Genomic DNA, 18474 nt, shown 5'->3' with positions numbered 1-18474 from the left:
ATCCAGCCTACTTTGCAGAATTCAACACGGTAATTTAAAACATGCAACGTTACATTGATTTTCATCACCCCAGCAGGTTTAAGAAGCTTCCGTTTGTATTACCAGCCTTCTAAAAAACCTCCTGCTCACAATCATCTCTTAACCCCAACCTGATTTCTAAAGAGCTGTAATGAAACGTGTGAAATTAAATAATCGAGGATCGGTATTCACCGTTTAAAATGAATATATATTGTATAAGAATATTTTATATATGCATATACAAAAAAAAAAGTTACTCAACACCTGGCATGTCTTAATTTTTTTTTTGTACCGGAACAGCATAAACATAAATGAACCTCTAATAAATCAAAATAGAAACGCACACGACTGAAGAGCACGTAGATTGTGCCCCTGAATTATTAAGCGGTCACCAAGCAGTCAGAGGTGATGTGCGTATTAAGTCTGCTTCTGGTGTGTTCACCCCATCATCCTCATGAGCAGTGTTCCCTCTAAGCTTTGCGCTTGTGCGCGCGCATATAATTTTTAGAGACAGCGCACACATCCTAAAATTGCGCGCACAGTACCTAACGGCGGAGCTGGGAGCCGGGCAGTCCGTCCAGGGTGCCACTCATTAGGGGGGTGTCACCACGCTGGCACTCCTCCAGAGACGGACAGTAATGTCCGCCGCTGGAGAAGCAAGCTCGGTTGGGGAGATCAAGAATCTCCCTCCAACCGGCTTAAAATCAATCAAGGGAGCGGGAGGTCTGTTAATGCAGACCTCCGATCCTGCTCCCTTGCGATGCGCGTGGCAACTGATGCTGTGCGTCGGGATTTGATGTCATATCCCGGCGCACATCACTGAAGCCACACCCACCGCCTTCACTGCACCGGAAGGACAGGACACAGAAGAAGAAGAGTGAAGAGGAAGAACGAATAGGAAGAGGAAAACATGTGAGAGTGATGGGTGTTATGCTGTAGTTTATGCGGCATGTTTGTGAATGAGTGTGTGTGTCTAAGTGGGGGGGGGGTAGCATGGCATAGGGAGGCTGTTATCACAGTCATATGATGCCCAGGTTCCAGCATGTACTGAGTGCCTGGGCATGATAGGAGTGTGATTGCCGTTACCAATAATATATATATATATATATATATATATATATATATATATATATATATATTATAATATTGTTGTTGGTTTTTTTTGTCCAATTTTGGTGTGTTATTTTTAATAAAGTGGGTTTTGTTTTTTTTTTTAAAGGGGGGGTTTCGGTCAAGTGAATGCTGAATTTTCGGTTTCGGTCCAGAATTTTCATTTCGGTGCATCCCTATATACTAAGCCAGACACTGAAACGGCAGGCCAACACCACATCAATGTATGTTTGGCTTAGTATATAGTGATAGGGGTTATGCTACATTATTGGCAATGTCTGGCTCAATGTATAGTGATAGGTGTTATGCTGTACCACCGTCAGTGCGTGCCTCAGTATATAGGTGATAGGTGTTAGGTGTTATGCTGTCCCACCGTCAATGTTTGCCTCAGTATATAATGATAGCAGTTATGCTGTACCACCGTCAGTGCGTGCCTCAGTATATAGGTGATAGGTGTTATGCTGTCCCACCGTCAATGAGTGCCTCAGTATATAATAACAGTTATGCTGCACAACTATCAATATTTGCCTCAGTATATAATGATAGCAGTTATGCTGCAACACCGTCAATGTCTGCCTCAGTATATTGTGATAGGTGTTATGCTGTACCCCTGTCAATGGACAGAAGCTATGCAGTTTTTCCCCAATAAAAAATATTTATATATATATAGATAGATACCGTATTTTTCGCTCTATAAGACGCACCTGCTGATAAGACGCACCTAGATTTTAGAGGAGAAAAAAAAGGAAAAAATATTTTGAGCTAAAAAATGGGCTATAAAAAAAGGACATCATCCTCCCGTCATGCCTGCACAGAAAAAAGCTGGTCAGACATGATGGGAAGTGTAGTTGGACTACAAGCGCCGTACTGCGCATGCGCCGGCGCCATACGTGACACGGCGCTTGCGTCAAATCCCCCCGTCCTCTCCATCCAGTCCGCCCTTAGCCGTCGCAACGGACCAGAGAAGAGGAGAGGCGGCGGTCTCCAGATGAAGACCTCCCCTGGACGGCGAAGCGAGACAGAGACTGTCCGGGACACTTTTGGTGAGTACCGTATTGGCTCGGATATAGGCCGCCCCCGTATATAGGCCGCCCCCTAAAAGTTTGGTGCTTTTTTAAAGAAAAAGGTTTTTTCTTTAAAAAAGCACCAAAAAACATACTGCCACTCTGCCCCCCCCGCCCCCCGAGATATGCTACCACTGTCCTCCCTCCCCGAGATACGCTGCCACTGTCCTCCCTCCCCGAGATACGCTGCCACTGTCCTCCCTCCCCGAGATACGCTACCACTGTCCTCCCTCCCCGAGATACGCTGCCACTGTCCTCCCTCCCCGAGATACGCTGCCACTGTCCCCCTCTGCCCCCCCTCCCCAACTTACCGGAGCAGACTCCCGGGTGTCTTGCGGGGCCGGCGGGGGACATCTATGCAATACAACTTCCGGTGCGGCACATCCGGCACCGGAAGTTGTATTGCGTAGACGTCCCCCGCCGACCCCGCAAGACACCCGGGAGTCTGCTCCGGTAAGTCCGCGGGGGGTGCAGAGGTAAAACGCATCCGCACGATGCGCTTAGACAACCTCCCGTGCCGGCACCCCCCCCCGTGGAAAGTGCTGGCAGGGGAGGCTGTCTGAGCGTATCGGGGAGTAGGATGCAGGTCCCCTGCACCGCTGCGGGGGATCTGTATCCTAACCCCGCTGCCTGCCCGGCGCCCGGGACTGCATGTCCCGGGCGTCGGGCGCTAGACCCCGAATATAGGCCGCACCCCCAAGTGCGGCCTATATTCGAGCCAATACGGTATATCGTTGCCCCCCCCCCCCCTCCCTGCCTGCATCTTCGCTCTATAAGACGCGGCTGATTTCTCATCCTACTGCGTCTTATGGAGCGAAAAATACGGTACTTTATGCAGCCTGGAGCCCCCGCTCGTGATTCGCTCATAATTAACTTTTGCATTGAGAATTTCACCTTTAAAATTGACCATGGAGTCAAAAGGGTTGGAAATATATAGCTCCATCCCCCTTGCGATGTGATTTTTTTTCAGCTCCACCAACTTCGCTTTATATGGAACACAAAAGTTTGGCTCTGGGAAAAATTTTGCACAACAGAAAGTTTCTGCGCACACCACCTAAGAAAAATTAGAGGGAACATTGCTCATGAGTGCTTTCCTACACTCGGCAAACTCATGAGTGCGTATCATATATATATATATATATATATATAATAACTTCATTACAATGATGAATACAAACAGGGCCACTAGCTGCACAGCCCTAGGAGTTACTCCTCTGCTGTGCTCCCTAGCCCTGGAGGTGTGGTACACATAGGTATCTTTACTATTAGGGTGTAGTTTTGAAGTAAATTGAGATGCGCTCCCCATACCTTGACAGGCGTCCGGACACGGAGCAGTAGAGGTGGCGGAGTCTGTCACACTCTACTCATGAATACTGAGCGCGCTTTAAATTTTCGCGGGAAACCCTTCCAGCTCCAGCCTGCAGGCGGGAAAGTATCTATGAACGCGATATGCGTATCTCTGCGGATAAGGCGCTGGAAAACGTTCTGAGGATCCCGGATGACAGCGCACGGGAGCCGGTGATAAAAGCACGAGAAATACAACGCGAAAAACATAAAACACTGAGGAAAATCGGTGCCACTGACAGGACCGGAAGCGCCTTCGACGTGTACGCTGAATAGAGCCGGAAGTTGAGAGCGTTTCAAGCCTCGCTTTGGTTTGGTTTCCATACATGCTTTGTGTACATAGTACAGATAGCTGTTCTGATGACGTAGCGGGATCCCCGTATTCCGGTGCCCGCAATAGACATATTTATCAATGAGGCTTTTGTAGGACCGTACCACTGTCATGGGGTTCCAGAAAAAAACGTTTTATCACTAATAGCAGATACAAGATAATGCTTTATTTAAAAAATACAGTATTTTCAGGTAGCTTCATTAGTCATGTTTAGCTCTGTTAGTTTAATCCAATCTGCTAGACAAACACCCTGACTCTGCCTTATTACCATTATTATAGTGCCATCAGATTCAGCAGCGCTTGTGGCAAAACAATAGAATGGCTCTGTCTTAATTGCCAAGTTGGACACTAGGACTAAGTGAAGTCTTTGGAAAACACTTCTTTATGGAACTTTGTCGTAAATAATCAGCTCAGTGTGGTGCTTGAACAGAAGTCACCAAAACTATTACATGACTGATGACAATGGCTGCCTCAAGGTCTGCAGATAAAGCGGGTTTAGTGGAGCATACCTGGTTTTTGTCAATCCTAACCTTAGTTACTGTCCACAGCGCTTTATTTTATTTTATTTTCCATTTCGGAGATGTGTTCGGCCAAACATATTTCCATGCACGTGATATACTCACGATAGTCAACTCCAGCAGGCGACGGTCTTTTCAGACCCCCGAGGGCATGTGCAGAGAGCTCTCCTATTGATTTTAATGAAAAAGTCTCCCGTTCCACTGATTGGCTGCTTGAAACAGCCAATCAGTGCCAAGCTTTGTCAGAACACAAAAGGTATTTACTATCTCAGGTAAGTGCTTTATTTTTTTATGTTTCATTTTTGAAGAACGCATATTAAATTACTTGCACGGTACTTTAATATACATCCCACATTAGTGGGGCTGTCCATAAACTGGCCCTTTAGTGTCAGTATGTGTATCGTGTAAATCCTAGTGAGCACGTGCAATAATCGTTACGTTAACGCCTCTATAGGGGAGAGATGTCTTTATTTAAAAAATAGTATTATTAAAATATGACTCACTAGAGTAAAATCCTGCCAGATAAGATTTTTATTTTTTTCCCGTGGGATAAAAAGTTCAGAGCTTTATGAAATAATGTACTTCTGTTATTTCTGCAAATGTAACCTTGTTCTGCTTTTTTTTATTACACTGTTTTTCCTTACACAGGTTATTTATTTTATTTGACGGACATAAATAAACATGGAATATGCTGTGTCTCTGGAATGGAACTCAAGGTTTTTTTTGTTTTTTTTTATTAATTTCTTTAGAAAAGGCTTTGCATCGTCAGACATGTCCACTTCTTTGTGTAGATGTATAGGTAAGTTTTTGGCGTGTTACTAGGGGTTCACCCTAATTGCACCAAAAAAGAATATAATATACAATGTTATAGATGTATTAATCCCCCTTTCCTCAAAAGGCGACAATTTAAATGCAGCAAAATGTAATTCTATTTAATATCTTACAGAAGAATAAAGAGAAAAATAACCCTAAAGCAATTAGCAATGACATTACAAAGTTACTTTATGATGTATGGCACAAAACAAAATCTCAAAGGCTATATGTACCCCAAAAATGTTACCTATTTCCCTTCCAGTTGCTTAATTTTATGCTTACTGGCATTTAAAAAAAAGATCCTAGTCTCTTAACGGAGTGATGTCCGCCCTTTATTATTTTGGGCCCCTTGCGTTGTGTGTAGCGGAGCCCACCACAGAATGTCAGGTACCTCTCTATTGTTGGGGTGCAGCAGATGAACCCAATGTCTAGGCTACTAATACGTGTTCTCTTTAGCTCTAGTTATACTGATGGTGAAAGGTCTCAACGCCTCTGATCAGCCAGCACTTTGGAAGACAGAATGCTAATAGTTCCTTCTCTTTTGACTTCTAGAAGGGCATAGCAATCACTGAAATGATCTTTGGTTATACCGAGGAAGGAACTTGTCCTCAGACGTGTCCTACTGGCCCAACCAGTGTCCCAGTTTCCCCAACAGTCTTTGAGCAAAGAGCAGAGCTGTACGTCTGGGTCGTGGTGTTAATGTAGTTGAAACGCTGCATTCGGATGGATAAACCAGGTCTGGCCACCTTTCCTGTAATTATCTGAAATGCATTAGGGCACTTGACGGATATCTGTAATAATATTAATTGCGCAGCATCTTAAAAGCACTTTGTAAACCTCAATAAAATGTCTAGGCTTGGACATTGAAAAGTGTCTCCGGACGTAGGGTAAAGAAGAAATAAAAGGGTAAATCCAGGAGTAACATGCAATTGGTGCGCTGCTAAACACACATACTGTAGGGATCCCCTATGTGGCCTTGCGTGCCATGAAGCAGTGTAGCCAAATCATCAATGGCTACTTAGTGTCACCGGATCAGGGGAAGGCACTGCATTGAAACACTGTTGCCTTTGGCCCTGATTGGGTTAAACTTTAAAAGGACCAGGAACATTTAATAATCATCGCATTTCTTTTATCAGCATTCTGCTTGAAGAATCCCCCTGTGTTTGCTTTAAAAAGGTGACATGTATTTCCTGCTTTTTCCGCCTTTGTGAGCAATGAAATGGTTAACCCTAGCAGTCGCAGTGCATGCTGGGAGCCGCAGGCAGGCTGAGCCTGGGTAATGTAGTTGAGTGTACAGGAAATGGCTGCCTGTAGTCCGCTCAGCTGCTGCTCCCTTTCTGCGTTCAGAATTTGCCTTTTCTTTGTGTCTTTGGCTACATAGAAGCCGAGCGAAGCCTTTGGATCTGTTGACTTATCTATCGAGGTAAGAGAGAGATATAATGTATCGAGTATGGATGAGAAGTAGGGGGCTTTTATTTGGGAAGCATGGAAGGTATCCTCCCATAGACTTTGTAGATCGGGGGCTCATCTTGTCCTTGTGCTGCAATGTTCATTATTTTATAAAGACACACATTCGATGGATTCCCTTATAAATTATGGGCTGATTTGGCGTGTTATATATATATCGGGAGTATTGGGATATAACCCCAATACTTTTGTTAAATTGACAATTGCACAATATTTAGAGTGTATATATATATATATATATATATATATATATATATATATATATATATATTTATTTATTTTTACCCGGAGAAATACGCTTCCTAAATTAAAGACCATAATGTTTTCTTCCTGTCCATTCCTATAATAATTATATACATATGTTGTATTTCTCCTTAGAAGTCTATTTGTCATAATACATTATGGATTATCCTATGACCTATTAGTATATCTTTTAATATTTGTAGATTTAATGTGGGTTGTTTGGGAGAATTTGTTCACTTTAAGATTCTATACTTTTGAAACTATGTTAATGTGAATTTTTTCCCCAAATTGGGTTCCCTCTCTTTAAAGCTGTAACATGATCAATGATGACAAAATACACCTTTGCCTATTTTTTTTATTGCGCTATGGTTTCTTCCAATATGAGTTTTTGGGTTTATTTTACCCTGTTAAGGTATTGTTCTATATCCTCTGTTGTTGGAGTTTTTATACAGAGCAAATGTAAACTACGGCAACCGATTCCAAAGATCCTAAATACAGTGAACTTATCGTCACATTGTGTCACGCGCTCACAATGTGTGTTCTGCGGGGATACGGTGTATCTGGAACGGCAGCTGTCAGGATCTAGAACTCAGAGTGCTCAGATAAAATCTAGTAGTGAAGCATTGTGGGATTTGTAGTCCACAGCAGCAGGAGTTCCAGAAGCTAATCGCCTATAGAGGGGAGGTCATATGATATAATATTATGAGACCGTTCTAGTTAGTAAACTAACTCCCCCTGCATGGAAAGGTACAAAAGAGTAGACACACAAAGCACAGAAATCGCTGCTCCTGCTTATCCTCTTTTAAACAGACTGTCGGGGATGTACTGCTTTGGGACATTAATACAAGAAATGATAACATCAGGTGGAAATCCTGGGGCGTCCCAAACATCAGTGGCATCCCGCTGCTAAACCCGTAATAATAAATTCCTCGTTGCTGTTGAGGCATGCGGAACAATGAATAATACTTTGTCCTGTTATTGTTTGTGGGAATTGATATATTCGATGTTCTCTGTCCTGGGTCCTACCACTAGCCTTGCATTGTGGACCATTTGTAATCTCATCATGGGCAACAGAACCAAGATTGGCTCATGTCTTGAGTAGTTTGGCTTCATGTAATTTCAGATCCTTTAAATCACTCCACACAAAGAAGCCTGGCCTGGATTTGTATGATAAAGCATACTATATGTCACACGGAGTATACTTGCGGTACGTAGTGGCACAGTGCATCGGCCACACGGAGTATACTTGCGGTATGTAGTGGCACAGTGCATCGGTAACACGGAGTATACTTGCGGTATGTAGTGGCACAGTGCATCGGTAACACGGAGTATACTTGCAGTATATAGTGGCGCAGTACATCGGTCACACGGAGTATACTTGCAGTATATAGTTTATAGTGCTCCCACATTCTGTATATATATATATATATATATATATATATATATATATCGCCGTCTCGTATCTGCACTGGAGGTATGTGCAAGCTGTCACTCAGAGCCTGGCAGTCACATGGTTAAACAAGTCACGTTTTTAGAACGCATTTAAACACCCACTAGTTCCATCACCAGAGACACAGGGAAGGTACATTTTACAGCCTTTCCTAGTATTTTTCTTATGAATAAAGGTTTTTAGCGCAGTTATGTCCGATATTCTGGTGTCTAATAGTAACGCGATCCTCTGGGAAAAGCTTATTGAGTAGAATGCTATTTTTATGAATGAGCTAAGCGTCGACTTATAATTCATGGATTCCTTTTCTCATTCAGAGATCTGCCGTTCTATGCTGCCGCCGCCGCCAGTGCTTCCAGTCAGTTAAATATTTTCTCTTCTCCTTTTGTCTGCGTCGGAAACGGGGGTGTTTTCACTGGTTTATGAAATCACTCGCTGTGATGCTAATAAAATCCAAGCAGGTCCCTTCATTAGGTGCAAAAAAAAAAAAAGATCCTGTATATTTATTGGTCATTGAGAAGCACCTCTTTACCCTGCAAAACATGTCTGTAGGGGATCAACTGTTTAGGGATCAACCATGTGACTGCCAGGCTCTGAGTGACAGGTTGCACATACCTCCGGTGCAGAAACCAGATGGCTATATATATATATATATATATATATATGTATGTATATAATTATACAGAATGTGGGAGCACTATATACTGCAAGTATACTCTGTGTGACCGATGCACTGACGATACCACTATATACTGCAAAGTGGATGGGCCCAATGGTTTTCAGGATACCTGGAAACTCTCTGGGTTTGACACAGACATTGCAGGTGAAGCACAGCTTCTTTGGGTCAAGACGTGAATCATTCGGGTCGCGTTCAGGAGACCAGAAGTTCCCAGATATGGTTATCTGCCGACACATTCTGTGTTTCTACGTTACTTTAGAACACAGCACTGTTCCACCTTCTCTGCTGAGTTTACCACTTTTAGACCTAAAAGTAGAAAAAGCAGCCGATTGGATGCCGTGCTGTGTGGCCCCCAGCTGAATATGTCGGCTGCTCGCCATGTGACCGTAAAAATCCAACATATCCAGCCGGTGGTGGCACTGATGTCATTTGTTGGCAGCCTTGCAGTCCCAGGGCTGCCGTCCGCCAGATCCCAGTACTGTTAAATGTCCAAACACTTCCTAGAAATATTTGTTTAATCAAATAAAAGTTGGTATCGTTCATCTTTTTGCCTGGGAACTGTTAATTCTCATGTGACACCAAAGCACACACTGATTGGTTATTGCCATAGAAATTTGAAAAAGCTTCTTGATTTTGTGATTTGTTTGTGATCACACCTTCAGAATAAAAATGACAGATCTGCTGAGGTTCTTCTTCTCAACAATGTTGAGTGTTTTGTGTAACAGAGCCTGTTTTGTTTTAGTAGTTTTAGTTGTATAATTAGTGGAATTATACTAATTATACATATTCTTTAGTATGTTGTGTGTACAAATCTAATATGTCTCGCAGAGCCTTTTAGGGGAAACCCACAATGACATTAATCAGTTGACATATTTTGACATGAAATATATGCATGATATGTTCCAGACACCATATGCGATATTATAACATATGTGCGATAGAAAAGGCTGTTCTCCTGAGTACCGTATTGTCCCGATTATAGGCCATAACGCCCCCTAGTTTCAAATCTTTAAATCGGGAGTGCGGACAATAATTGGGGTTTAGATATTCAAAACGGCGAGTGGTGCATTTTTACCTTTCCTGGTGCTGAGCCCAAATAAATGAAGCACTTCCTGCATCGCGGTCCGCTCATAATGCGCCCCTCCCTGCAACATGAGCTGATAAAACAGTTCCACCTTGGCTCATTCTTGGTTAGAGGGTTCAATGTGTACAAAAGGAGAGGGCTTAAAAGTATTGTAGCCCCATATTTTAGGGCTATCTTAAAGTACCCCCTTAATTTATGATGAAGCCTTAGTAAGAGGGTGTATTGTGAATTAAGGGAGACCCTTACAAAGGCTATAAATTATTGTATTATATAGCATTTTAAGGTCCTTTTTCCTTTTTAAAATGGCACCACACTATAATATTGCGGCCTATAACCGGGTCGGTATGGTATTTCTATAAGAGATACTCGGCAGGACTCTATTTTGTACAGCACGTTAACGTATGCAACAAATACTACTGTCATACCTGGGAACTTCTGGTCTCCCGCTACCCGGAGCCTTCCCTTGCGGGCCGCGGCCGGGACTGCACACTGACGCCGACGAGCGGTCCCGTTGAAGCCGGCGGCAGCAGGAAACACCCCATTTAATGGAAAAAATGGGCGGGGAGCAGGGCATGTCAGCACCCCGCGACCCGGAGGATTCCCAGGTATGACTATTGTACATGCCTAAAATGGTGTGTGCGTGTGCAAACGGCCAACGATGGTACCAAACCAGCAGCACTCTAAAGCAAATGAATTGGGTAAAACACAGAGATGATGAAGATGCACTATTAAAACATTGAAGCATCATCTGGGCCATTTCCTTGAATAAAGTGTGTTTTCTTTTTGGTGACCGGTCACTGTCAGATAATTCGGGGGGGGGGGATCCTTTCTCGTATATGCCTAGAATATGCCATAAAGTACACCACATGTCCACTGCTGAAAATGACTCATACATGCAAATGACACGCGCAGGAAATTCCATTACAATGGATGCACATACCGTATTGCTGAGCGTTTAACCCTCGGATTACTGGAGGGCCGGCTGATACATTGCTTTCATATCCATTACTTTAACGTGACCTGATGTCCTCTGCACAATAGCATTAACTGAGCAATTAAATGAAACGCCGTTCACCGCGGTCTAGAAATTCTCCAGAGCATCAGTTGAGTCGCCCTCATGTTGATTTTGTCCGGGAGATTTTTAGACAGCCGTACGGTGTTATTGGCAGGACGTCTAGCCAAGTCAGCTCATCTTTAAAAAGACTAAGATCTTTTAAGGAAACGCATGTTTATTCTTTAGATAACATTTTCAAAATCCTTTAGCTACTTGGTAGAATTTAAGATTGACAATGATCCAGTAGCACTGGTAATTTTATATTATGGCAGGAACCAGTATAATAAATAATGGTCAGTCCAGTGTCCCAGCCCGCCCCTCGAACAACTAATGCATGTGAAAGTACTTTGTAAGTGCTTTTATACTCATTCTAAGCTTAGGGAGAATCTGCAGCTCCAGGGCTGCAGCAGGACACATCCATTTGATGTTTGTTACCTCTTATTGGAGCAGCCAATCAGTGGCAGGAAATCCCTTAAACTGAAATCAATAGGAACACTCAGTCGATGCACATTGGGGGATCTCGTTAGACCACCCGAAAACACTGACCAAGCCAGCGCTGGAGATGAGCAGTAAGTGTAATACACGTCGGGACATGTGGTACGTACCCCAGTACGGCAGGGGTAAATGCATATGGGGGATTCACAAGGTGGGCAACAAGGATATTTAAAGGGACCTCTCAGCTATCATACGTATTAATATGCAGATATTATTAATAATATCCAGAGTTACATGCTTATGAAAAAAAGTAAGCTTTTCAAAGTTATTGCATTGATCAAATGCTTTGATTTTGTCATTTTTTTTTTTTATGTTTTAATAGAAACTACTTGAAAAGCTGTTGTATCTAAAGAGCTGAATAGGAAATTACTAAGCAATACAGGCAGTGCTGCTGTGTAATTTTGTGAGTCATATTTTATCTTGAGATTGGATTTTTGGGTGCCTGGCACAGAGCTTTCCAATATTTCTTTTCATCGCTTATCTCTAATTAGTCTAACTATACCAACCAGATACATGTTATTTCAGGGTGTACATCTGTACACGCGTTATATGACGAGCTACAGGGCATGCACTTCCATGTGAGACTCCCAAATCCCACCGCAACTGACCCATTTAACCTGGTGGTCTGATAATATTAGATTTGTACACACAACATACGGAAGAATACTAATATCTCACAAAACAGGCTCTGTTACACAAAACATTCACTGCTGAGAAGAAGGACCTCAGCAGATCTGTCATTTTTATTCTGAAGGTGTCATCAGATACAAACCACAAGATCAAGACGCTTTTTCAAATTTCTATGGCAATAACCAATCAGTGTGTGCTTTGGTGTCACATGAGAATTAACAGTTCCCAGGCAAAAAGATGAACGATACCAACTTTTATTTGATTAAACAAATATTTCTAGGAAGTGTTTGGACATTTAACAGTACTGGGATCTGGCGGACGGCAGCCCTGGGACTGCAAGGCTGCCAACAAATGACATCAGTGCCTGGTGGTCTGATGGGCAAGCAGGTCCGTGGGTCCCTAGCAAGGTGCAGAAGTAATATTTATGATGATGGGGGGGGCATTGACCTCCCGGTTCCACCAATAGATCACCGTTTATAGTGACCTCGGGACTCATTCACTCTCTGTATAGGACATGAGTCTTCCCATCCGTGTTTACACACCTCTTCTCATGCAGGGAGCTCATGATAGAAATTGTTGGGGTAACTGTGGTTAAAAGTGAATCATTTCATGTACCTGACAGCAGTGTTTTTTCTGACTTGTTGAAAATAACATTTTTAACATATTTCTACATGTTGAGTGATTCTGTGTCTTAAACAAGTGATAGGGATACCAGAAAGCTTTTATGGAAACCGGAGCTCTGTGACTAATTTGTCAGCAGGAGGTCACTTCAGTTCTGTTAACTCATTAGTCCATCAGTTGGTCAGAACAGAAACCCAGATGAGTCGTCTTCCTGTTCTTATTGTAAGAATCTCTCTTTTGAAGTATAACTGTAATTAATGAATGTGTGTCATTAATCATCCAGCTCAGTGAAGGGGGAGTACTGGTATGAGTCTAGGATTGCCATATCAGCATCTAATCATCACATTTTGCTGAGTGCTACTTATAAAGTACCTCCCAGCATTATAGGTCATTTATAAACTAAAGTATTCGCTTGTGTTCACTTATACATCCTACATACTGCACATTGGCACCATAGTTGTTGGTCGGCAACATATAAAAATTAAATGTGGTCAGAAGAAAGAACAATTGAAAGTATTGCTAGTTAAGTAATGTCCCCTAAATAAAAAAAACATGTTCCAACTATTCCAAAACTTGCCCTTTTATTGATGTTCATAATTATAAAGCAGTAGATTTATGGAATTCTGCTCGTTTTCATGAAACAATTTTAATAACCAATTATATTGAGATACATTTTTCTTTCTTCAACATACAGATACTTCCAGATACATTTAAAACTCCTCCTGTGGACACCTCCTTGGTGAATATGGCTGAAAATATTGAGAATAAACTCAACAACCTTGATGTCAGACCCAAAAGCACTCGCAGTCGCAGTGCAGACAGGAAAGACGGATATGTATGGAGCGGAAAGAAACTGTCATGGTCAAATAAGAGCGGCCACTCGTCCGATGGGGATGCTGTGAATGTTCCTGAGAAAACAGATGTAGCCACCAGGAGCCAGGAAAGGAAACACAGTTGCACTTCTATTGAACTTGACTTGGATCGTTCTTGTGGACACAAGTTATTAGGCCGGTCTTTGAAACAGAAGCTTCAGGATGCTGTGGGACAGTGTTTCCCCATAAAGACTTGTGGCAGCCGTCACTCGTCTATATTGTCTTCCAAGAGAAAAATTCATATCAGTGAACTGATGTTGGACAAGTGTCCCTTCCCGCCCAAGTCTGATCTTGCGTATAGGTGGCATTTAATTAAAAGGCACACCGCTCCGGTGAATCAATCTCAAGAGGAGTGGGTGATCAACGATGTTCCTCAAAAGAGCGAAAAGGAGAGGCAAGCCGGGGAGAAATCCTGCTGTGGAGGAGATGACGTGTTTTCAGAAGTGAATGCTTCAGTATGTGAAGTGAGTGTGAGCATTGTGGACTCTGTTACAACAAAAGCCACAAGGACTGCTAAGGAGGACAGCGATATTGACTCTGATGACGAGGTTATAACATTGTGCACAAGCTCCAGGAAGAGGAACAAGCCCAAATGGGAGACGGATGATGAGGCTTTCCAGGCAGAAACGCCTCCTAAATATCACACACAGATTGACTATGTACACTGCCTGGTGCCGGACCTCTTTCAGATCAATAATAACCCATGTTACTGGGGAGTAATGGATAGATATGCAGCTGAAGCCCTCCTAGAAGGAAAGCCAGAGGGCACTTTTTTACTGCGTGATTCAGCACAAGAAGATTACTTGTTTTCCGTTAGTTTCAGACGGTACAGCCGTTCGCTACACGCTCGGATTGAGCAGTGGAACCATAACTTCAGTTTTGACGCCCATGACCCGTGTGTTTTTCATGCACCCAATGTCACGGGCTTGCTAGAACATTACAAAGACCCCAGCTCGTGTATGTTTTTTGAACCCCTCCTATCCAGTCCTTTAAACAGAACTTTCCCTTTTACTCTGCAACACATATGTAGAACAGTTATTTGCAGTTGTACGAGTTATGATGGCATCGATGCACTTCCTGTACCTTCTTCCATGAACCTGTATCTGAAAGAATATCATTATAAATCCAAGGTGCGCGTGCGCCGAGTAGATGCACCAGAACAAAGAAGTCAGAAGTGACATTAGGATTATTGCCGTTATTGGACACAGTTAATATGTCTTTAGCCCTCTGATTGAAAGGGGGGGGTCAGTAACACATTGTAATGCATTCTTGACACCTTTGCCATTTAAAGGGAAGCTATACCTAATATGCAAATATCTTCAAATGAAAGAGCGTTTTACGATACATATAGCATATATATGAAAACCTTTCCATACTTTGAACTATGGCTTTTTTGGTCTTTTTATTCCACTTTTGGGGGCATTTGGCTGTTCTAATACAAGAAGTACCCATTTAATATCAATATATTAAGCTCCAGTCTCCCATTGCTCTGCTAAGGGTTTCCATGTACAAGATTCTGTACGGCCTCGTGGTTCTACCGATCAGGCCAACGTGCCACGGGCGCAGACAATACCTGGCAGGACCCCGTCTGGTAAAGTGAAAGAAGGGCATCATCGAAGCCAATAGTGTCTACCTCATTGGTGCCTGAAAAAGGCATTACAGCTCCGTTACTTTTACATTGATGTATAACAAATTTAGCACTTTAAATGTTGACGGTGCACGCTTTGTTCTCTCAAAGTCTGGAAATGCTTGATGTATATATATGTTTTGTGTGCATTTTAAGGCAAAACCTTAATTTTAGTTAAAACTCCAGGTAAACCGTCAGAAGGCAACAAAGAGGCTTTCTAATGTGTCATTTTGCATTGTTCTTCTGGGACTCCGGCCATTACCCCTATTGGTGCCAAAGACACTTGGAATTACACGGTTTTTAAAGTTCTTCTGGCAGGATAGGCTAATACAATAAAAATGATTAAATTGTCCAATCCATTTTGAAATGTCCCAGGAACCTACTATAGTTTACTTTTTAGCCGTCTTCCCGTACGCCTCCTTAACTTCCTCTAACTCGTTTGTAGATTAAACCCCGTCAATGAATGAGGGATAGCCATGTGTTTTAATCTTCTTCACTCCTTTGACATAAAAGGAGAGTGCACAGTAGTTTTTTAATATAGCAAGAAAAATGTATATCCATGTATTACTGCCTTCTTTCAGTTAGTGAATTCCGCACTTACAATGGAAGATTGTATATGGTGAACTAACCAAGTTGTGTATCCCAAATCTATAGCACACCTAACTCAAACCACATTGCTGCATTTACTATGTAATACTTAGTTTTCCAAGAGAGAACAAAATAAACAATCTCAATGGAATTTTAATGAGTTTTGTCTTGTATGTAAATTTTTATTTTAAGTTTTTATTTATGGAATCCAAAGGTTCCGCCGACTCTTGGGAACATTTTTGTAATCTTCAGTGGTGTATCTGGTTAGCATACTGGAGACGGCATGCTTTGCAAGTGGAACAGCTCCTTAATTTGATTATTCACACTACATTTCAGATGGCTAAAGAACGTCTCCATGCTCTAAAATTATTTGTTTTATATAGCGCCATCAAACTCTGTAGTGCCGTACAATGGGTATATCAGACTCCTGCCTCTGTGCCCTCTTATTTACCTACGTGCGTAAGGAGAGGTAGACTTTTGGGGACTTATGTTTCTACCGACACGGGTCTCTCTTCTCACACTCATAAACACTACTTTTCAGGAAAGCATCAGATAGCTCCACATTTTAGCCGTCGCAACCCGGCACCCACCTGCAGATATCCACATCTGCGGAGCTCCCATCTTGCTTCCCCTTCCAAGGTGACAATGCGTTGGGGTTGCGTTGTGGACCTCCTGGGACTCTGAGCCATGATTTTGTGACATCGCCGACAAGGTAACTGCCCAGGTAATGATTCTTGTGAAAATTCCCGGATGGTCCTGCGTAAAGTTAGGACGTGGTTAACGTATAGTGACTCCTCGATTGTAATGGAGTTGAGGCTTCCCGGAGTCATCACTTTAAACATGTGGAAACATGCCTTCCAGACAAAGACTCCAGCTGGATTTCAGTTTGAACCAAATGCCATGACCCGGGTGGGAGGAAAAGACCCCTTACAAAGGGTGATGGTGAGTGTGAAGTCCCAGATTCCAACTTGAGTCACCACAACTGACTCAACACAAGCAGTATCTGAATGCAATTAGAGAAAAAGAGAATTTTTAACCATTTGACAATCAGGGTGAATTATAAAGCAGTAAACAAAGTACCAGATTTAATTAACATTGAAATATGGTGCCCTTATAGCTTGGATATTGGTAACAACACCAAGTGGCTCAGAGTACATTTTAAGTTTAAAGGACCAGTCATTCCCATTGTTCTGTAGGCATTATTACTTTAGTCGCTGTCCAACTTCCGGCAGGCAGTGCCACGTGATGTTCTGCGTATGTATAAAACGCTGCATGCACATGTATTCTGAGCCCTTGGTCTTGCACCCAAACCTCCTTTTTTTGGCTAACGTGTCTTCAAATGAAAAGGGTAGAAGCAGGCAACTCTGCATAATGTTATTATAATAAAGGAACAGTAAGTTTAAGTTTAGACTGTGTATGTTTAGCACTAGATAAATGCTACGTGTAAGGATGGAACATGGAATTATTTCTTGTTTAAGCTACCTTAACATTCCAAACATTAAAACAAATATCACTTTCTTATTGTATAAGTCCCGTTGTTTCTTTGACCACTTTATGAGCTGCCTATATGTTTAGCAAACACAATTCTTGACATGGCTGTCCCTTTAAAAACCTATAATTCAGGCTTACTAGGTGATGGAGGGGTTGCTTTTGTAGCAGACCGCCATCTAGAGGGCTTATTTCCAACTTGCTATGACCATACCTGGGAACTCTCCGGGTTTGACCTGAAGATCTCCAGGGGGAAGCACCGCTTCTCTGGTTCTCCAGGTGAAGACCCAAATCCTCCGGGTCTCGGGAGCGGGGTCTTGACATGCCCCACTCCCCACCCATTTTCCTTTTTAATGGGGGTGTTTCCCTTTGATGGCAGCGGGACCACCTGCCGACGTCAGTGGGCAGTCCTGGCCGCATCCCGCAATGACTTTTAACATTCTGCTATAAAATTTTATGTTAAAGTATCACAGCAGCAATCTATTAGATATCAGTCTAAATGGTGTTTCCTTACAGACTTAAGAATGATAGAAACATAAAATCATAGAATTTGACTGCAGATAAGACCCACCTAGTCTGCCCATTTGATGTAAGACTTGTGTCTTAATCAGTCCTTGATCTTGTCGTAGACTCAGAATTGCCATATGCTTATCCTTTATTAAATGTAACATTAGTAAAACTGATTTCAGACAAAAAAAAAGCTAAAATTGATGGAAACCAGACATTACCTTAATGCCGAGGTTTTTTTTATTGTTTTAAAAAATATTTTTTGCTTCTATCAATCTCAAAATTGCTTCTGTTTCTAAAGTCTCTATCCGTTATTTTGGTGAGTATTTTCTGCTACTAGAAATTTAAAATTAATAATGAAAATTAAATGATTGCTTTTTTTTTTAGACATGTTCTAAAACTATCTAAGGGTGATTAATAATAAGCTTCCATAGTTGTAGAGATTAGTCAGTAGAAGCGGCTTTCCAGAATACA

At 42.3% G+C, this 18474-nt stretch overlaps 1 protein-coding gene across 1 annotated transcript; it reads left to right on the top strand.

The window, feature by feature from the left end:
• The first annotated feature begins 13663 nt into the window (after window positions 1-13663).
• LOC149279468 (suppressor of cytokine signaling 4-like) lies at window positions 13664-14968 on the top strand. Its single transcript, XM_089501172.1, has one exon. It carries the CDS (start codon window positions 13664-13666, stop codon window positions 14966-14968), a length of 1305 nt encoding a protein of 434 aa, XP_089357298.1.
• Window positions 14969-18474: the final 3506 nt, after the last annotated feature.

Source organism: Sceloporus occidentalis, unplaced genomic scaffold (assembly GCF_023333645.1).
Source record: "Sceloporus occidentalis isolate IW3139 unplaced genomic scaffold, rSceOcc1.0.p SCAF_165, whole genome shotgun sequence".
NCBI classification, from domain to species: Eukaryota; Metazoa; Chordata; class Lepidosauria; order Squamata; family Phrynosomatidae; genus Sceloporus; species Sceloporus occidentalis.
This window is presented reverse-complemented; position numbering and strand designations above follow the sequence as displayed.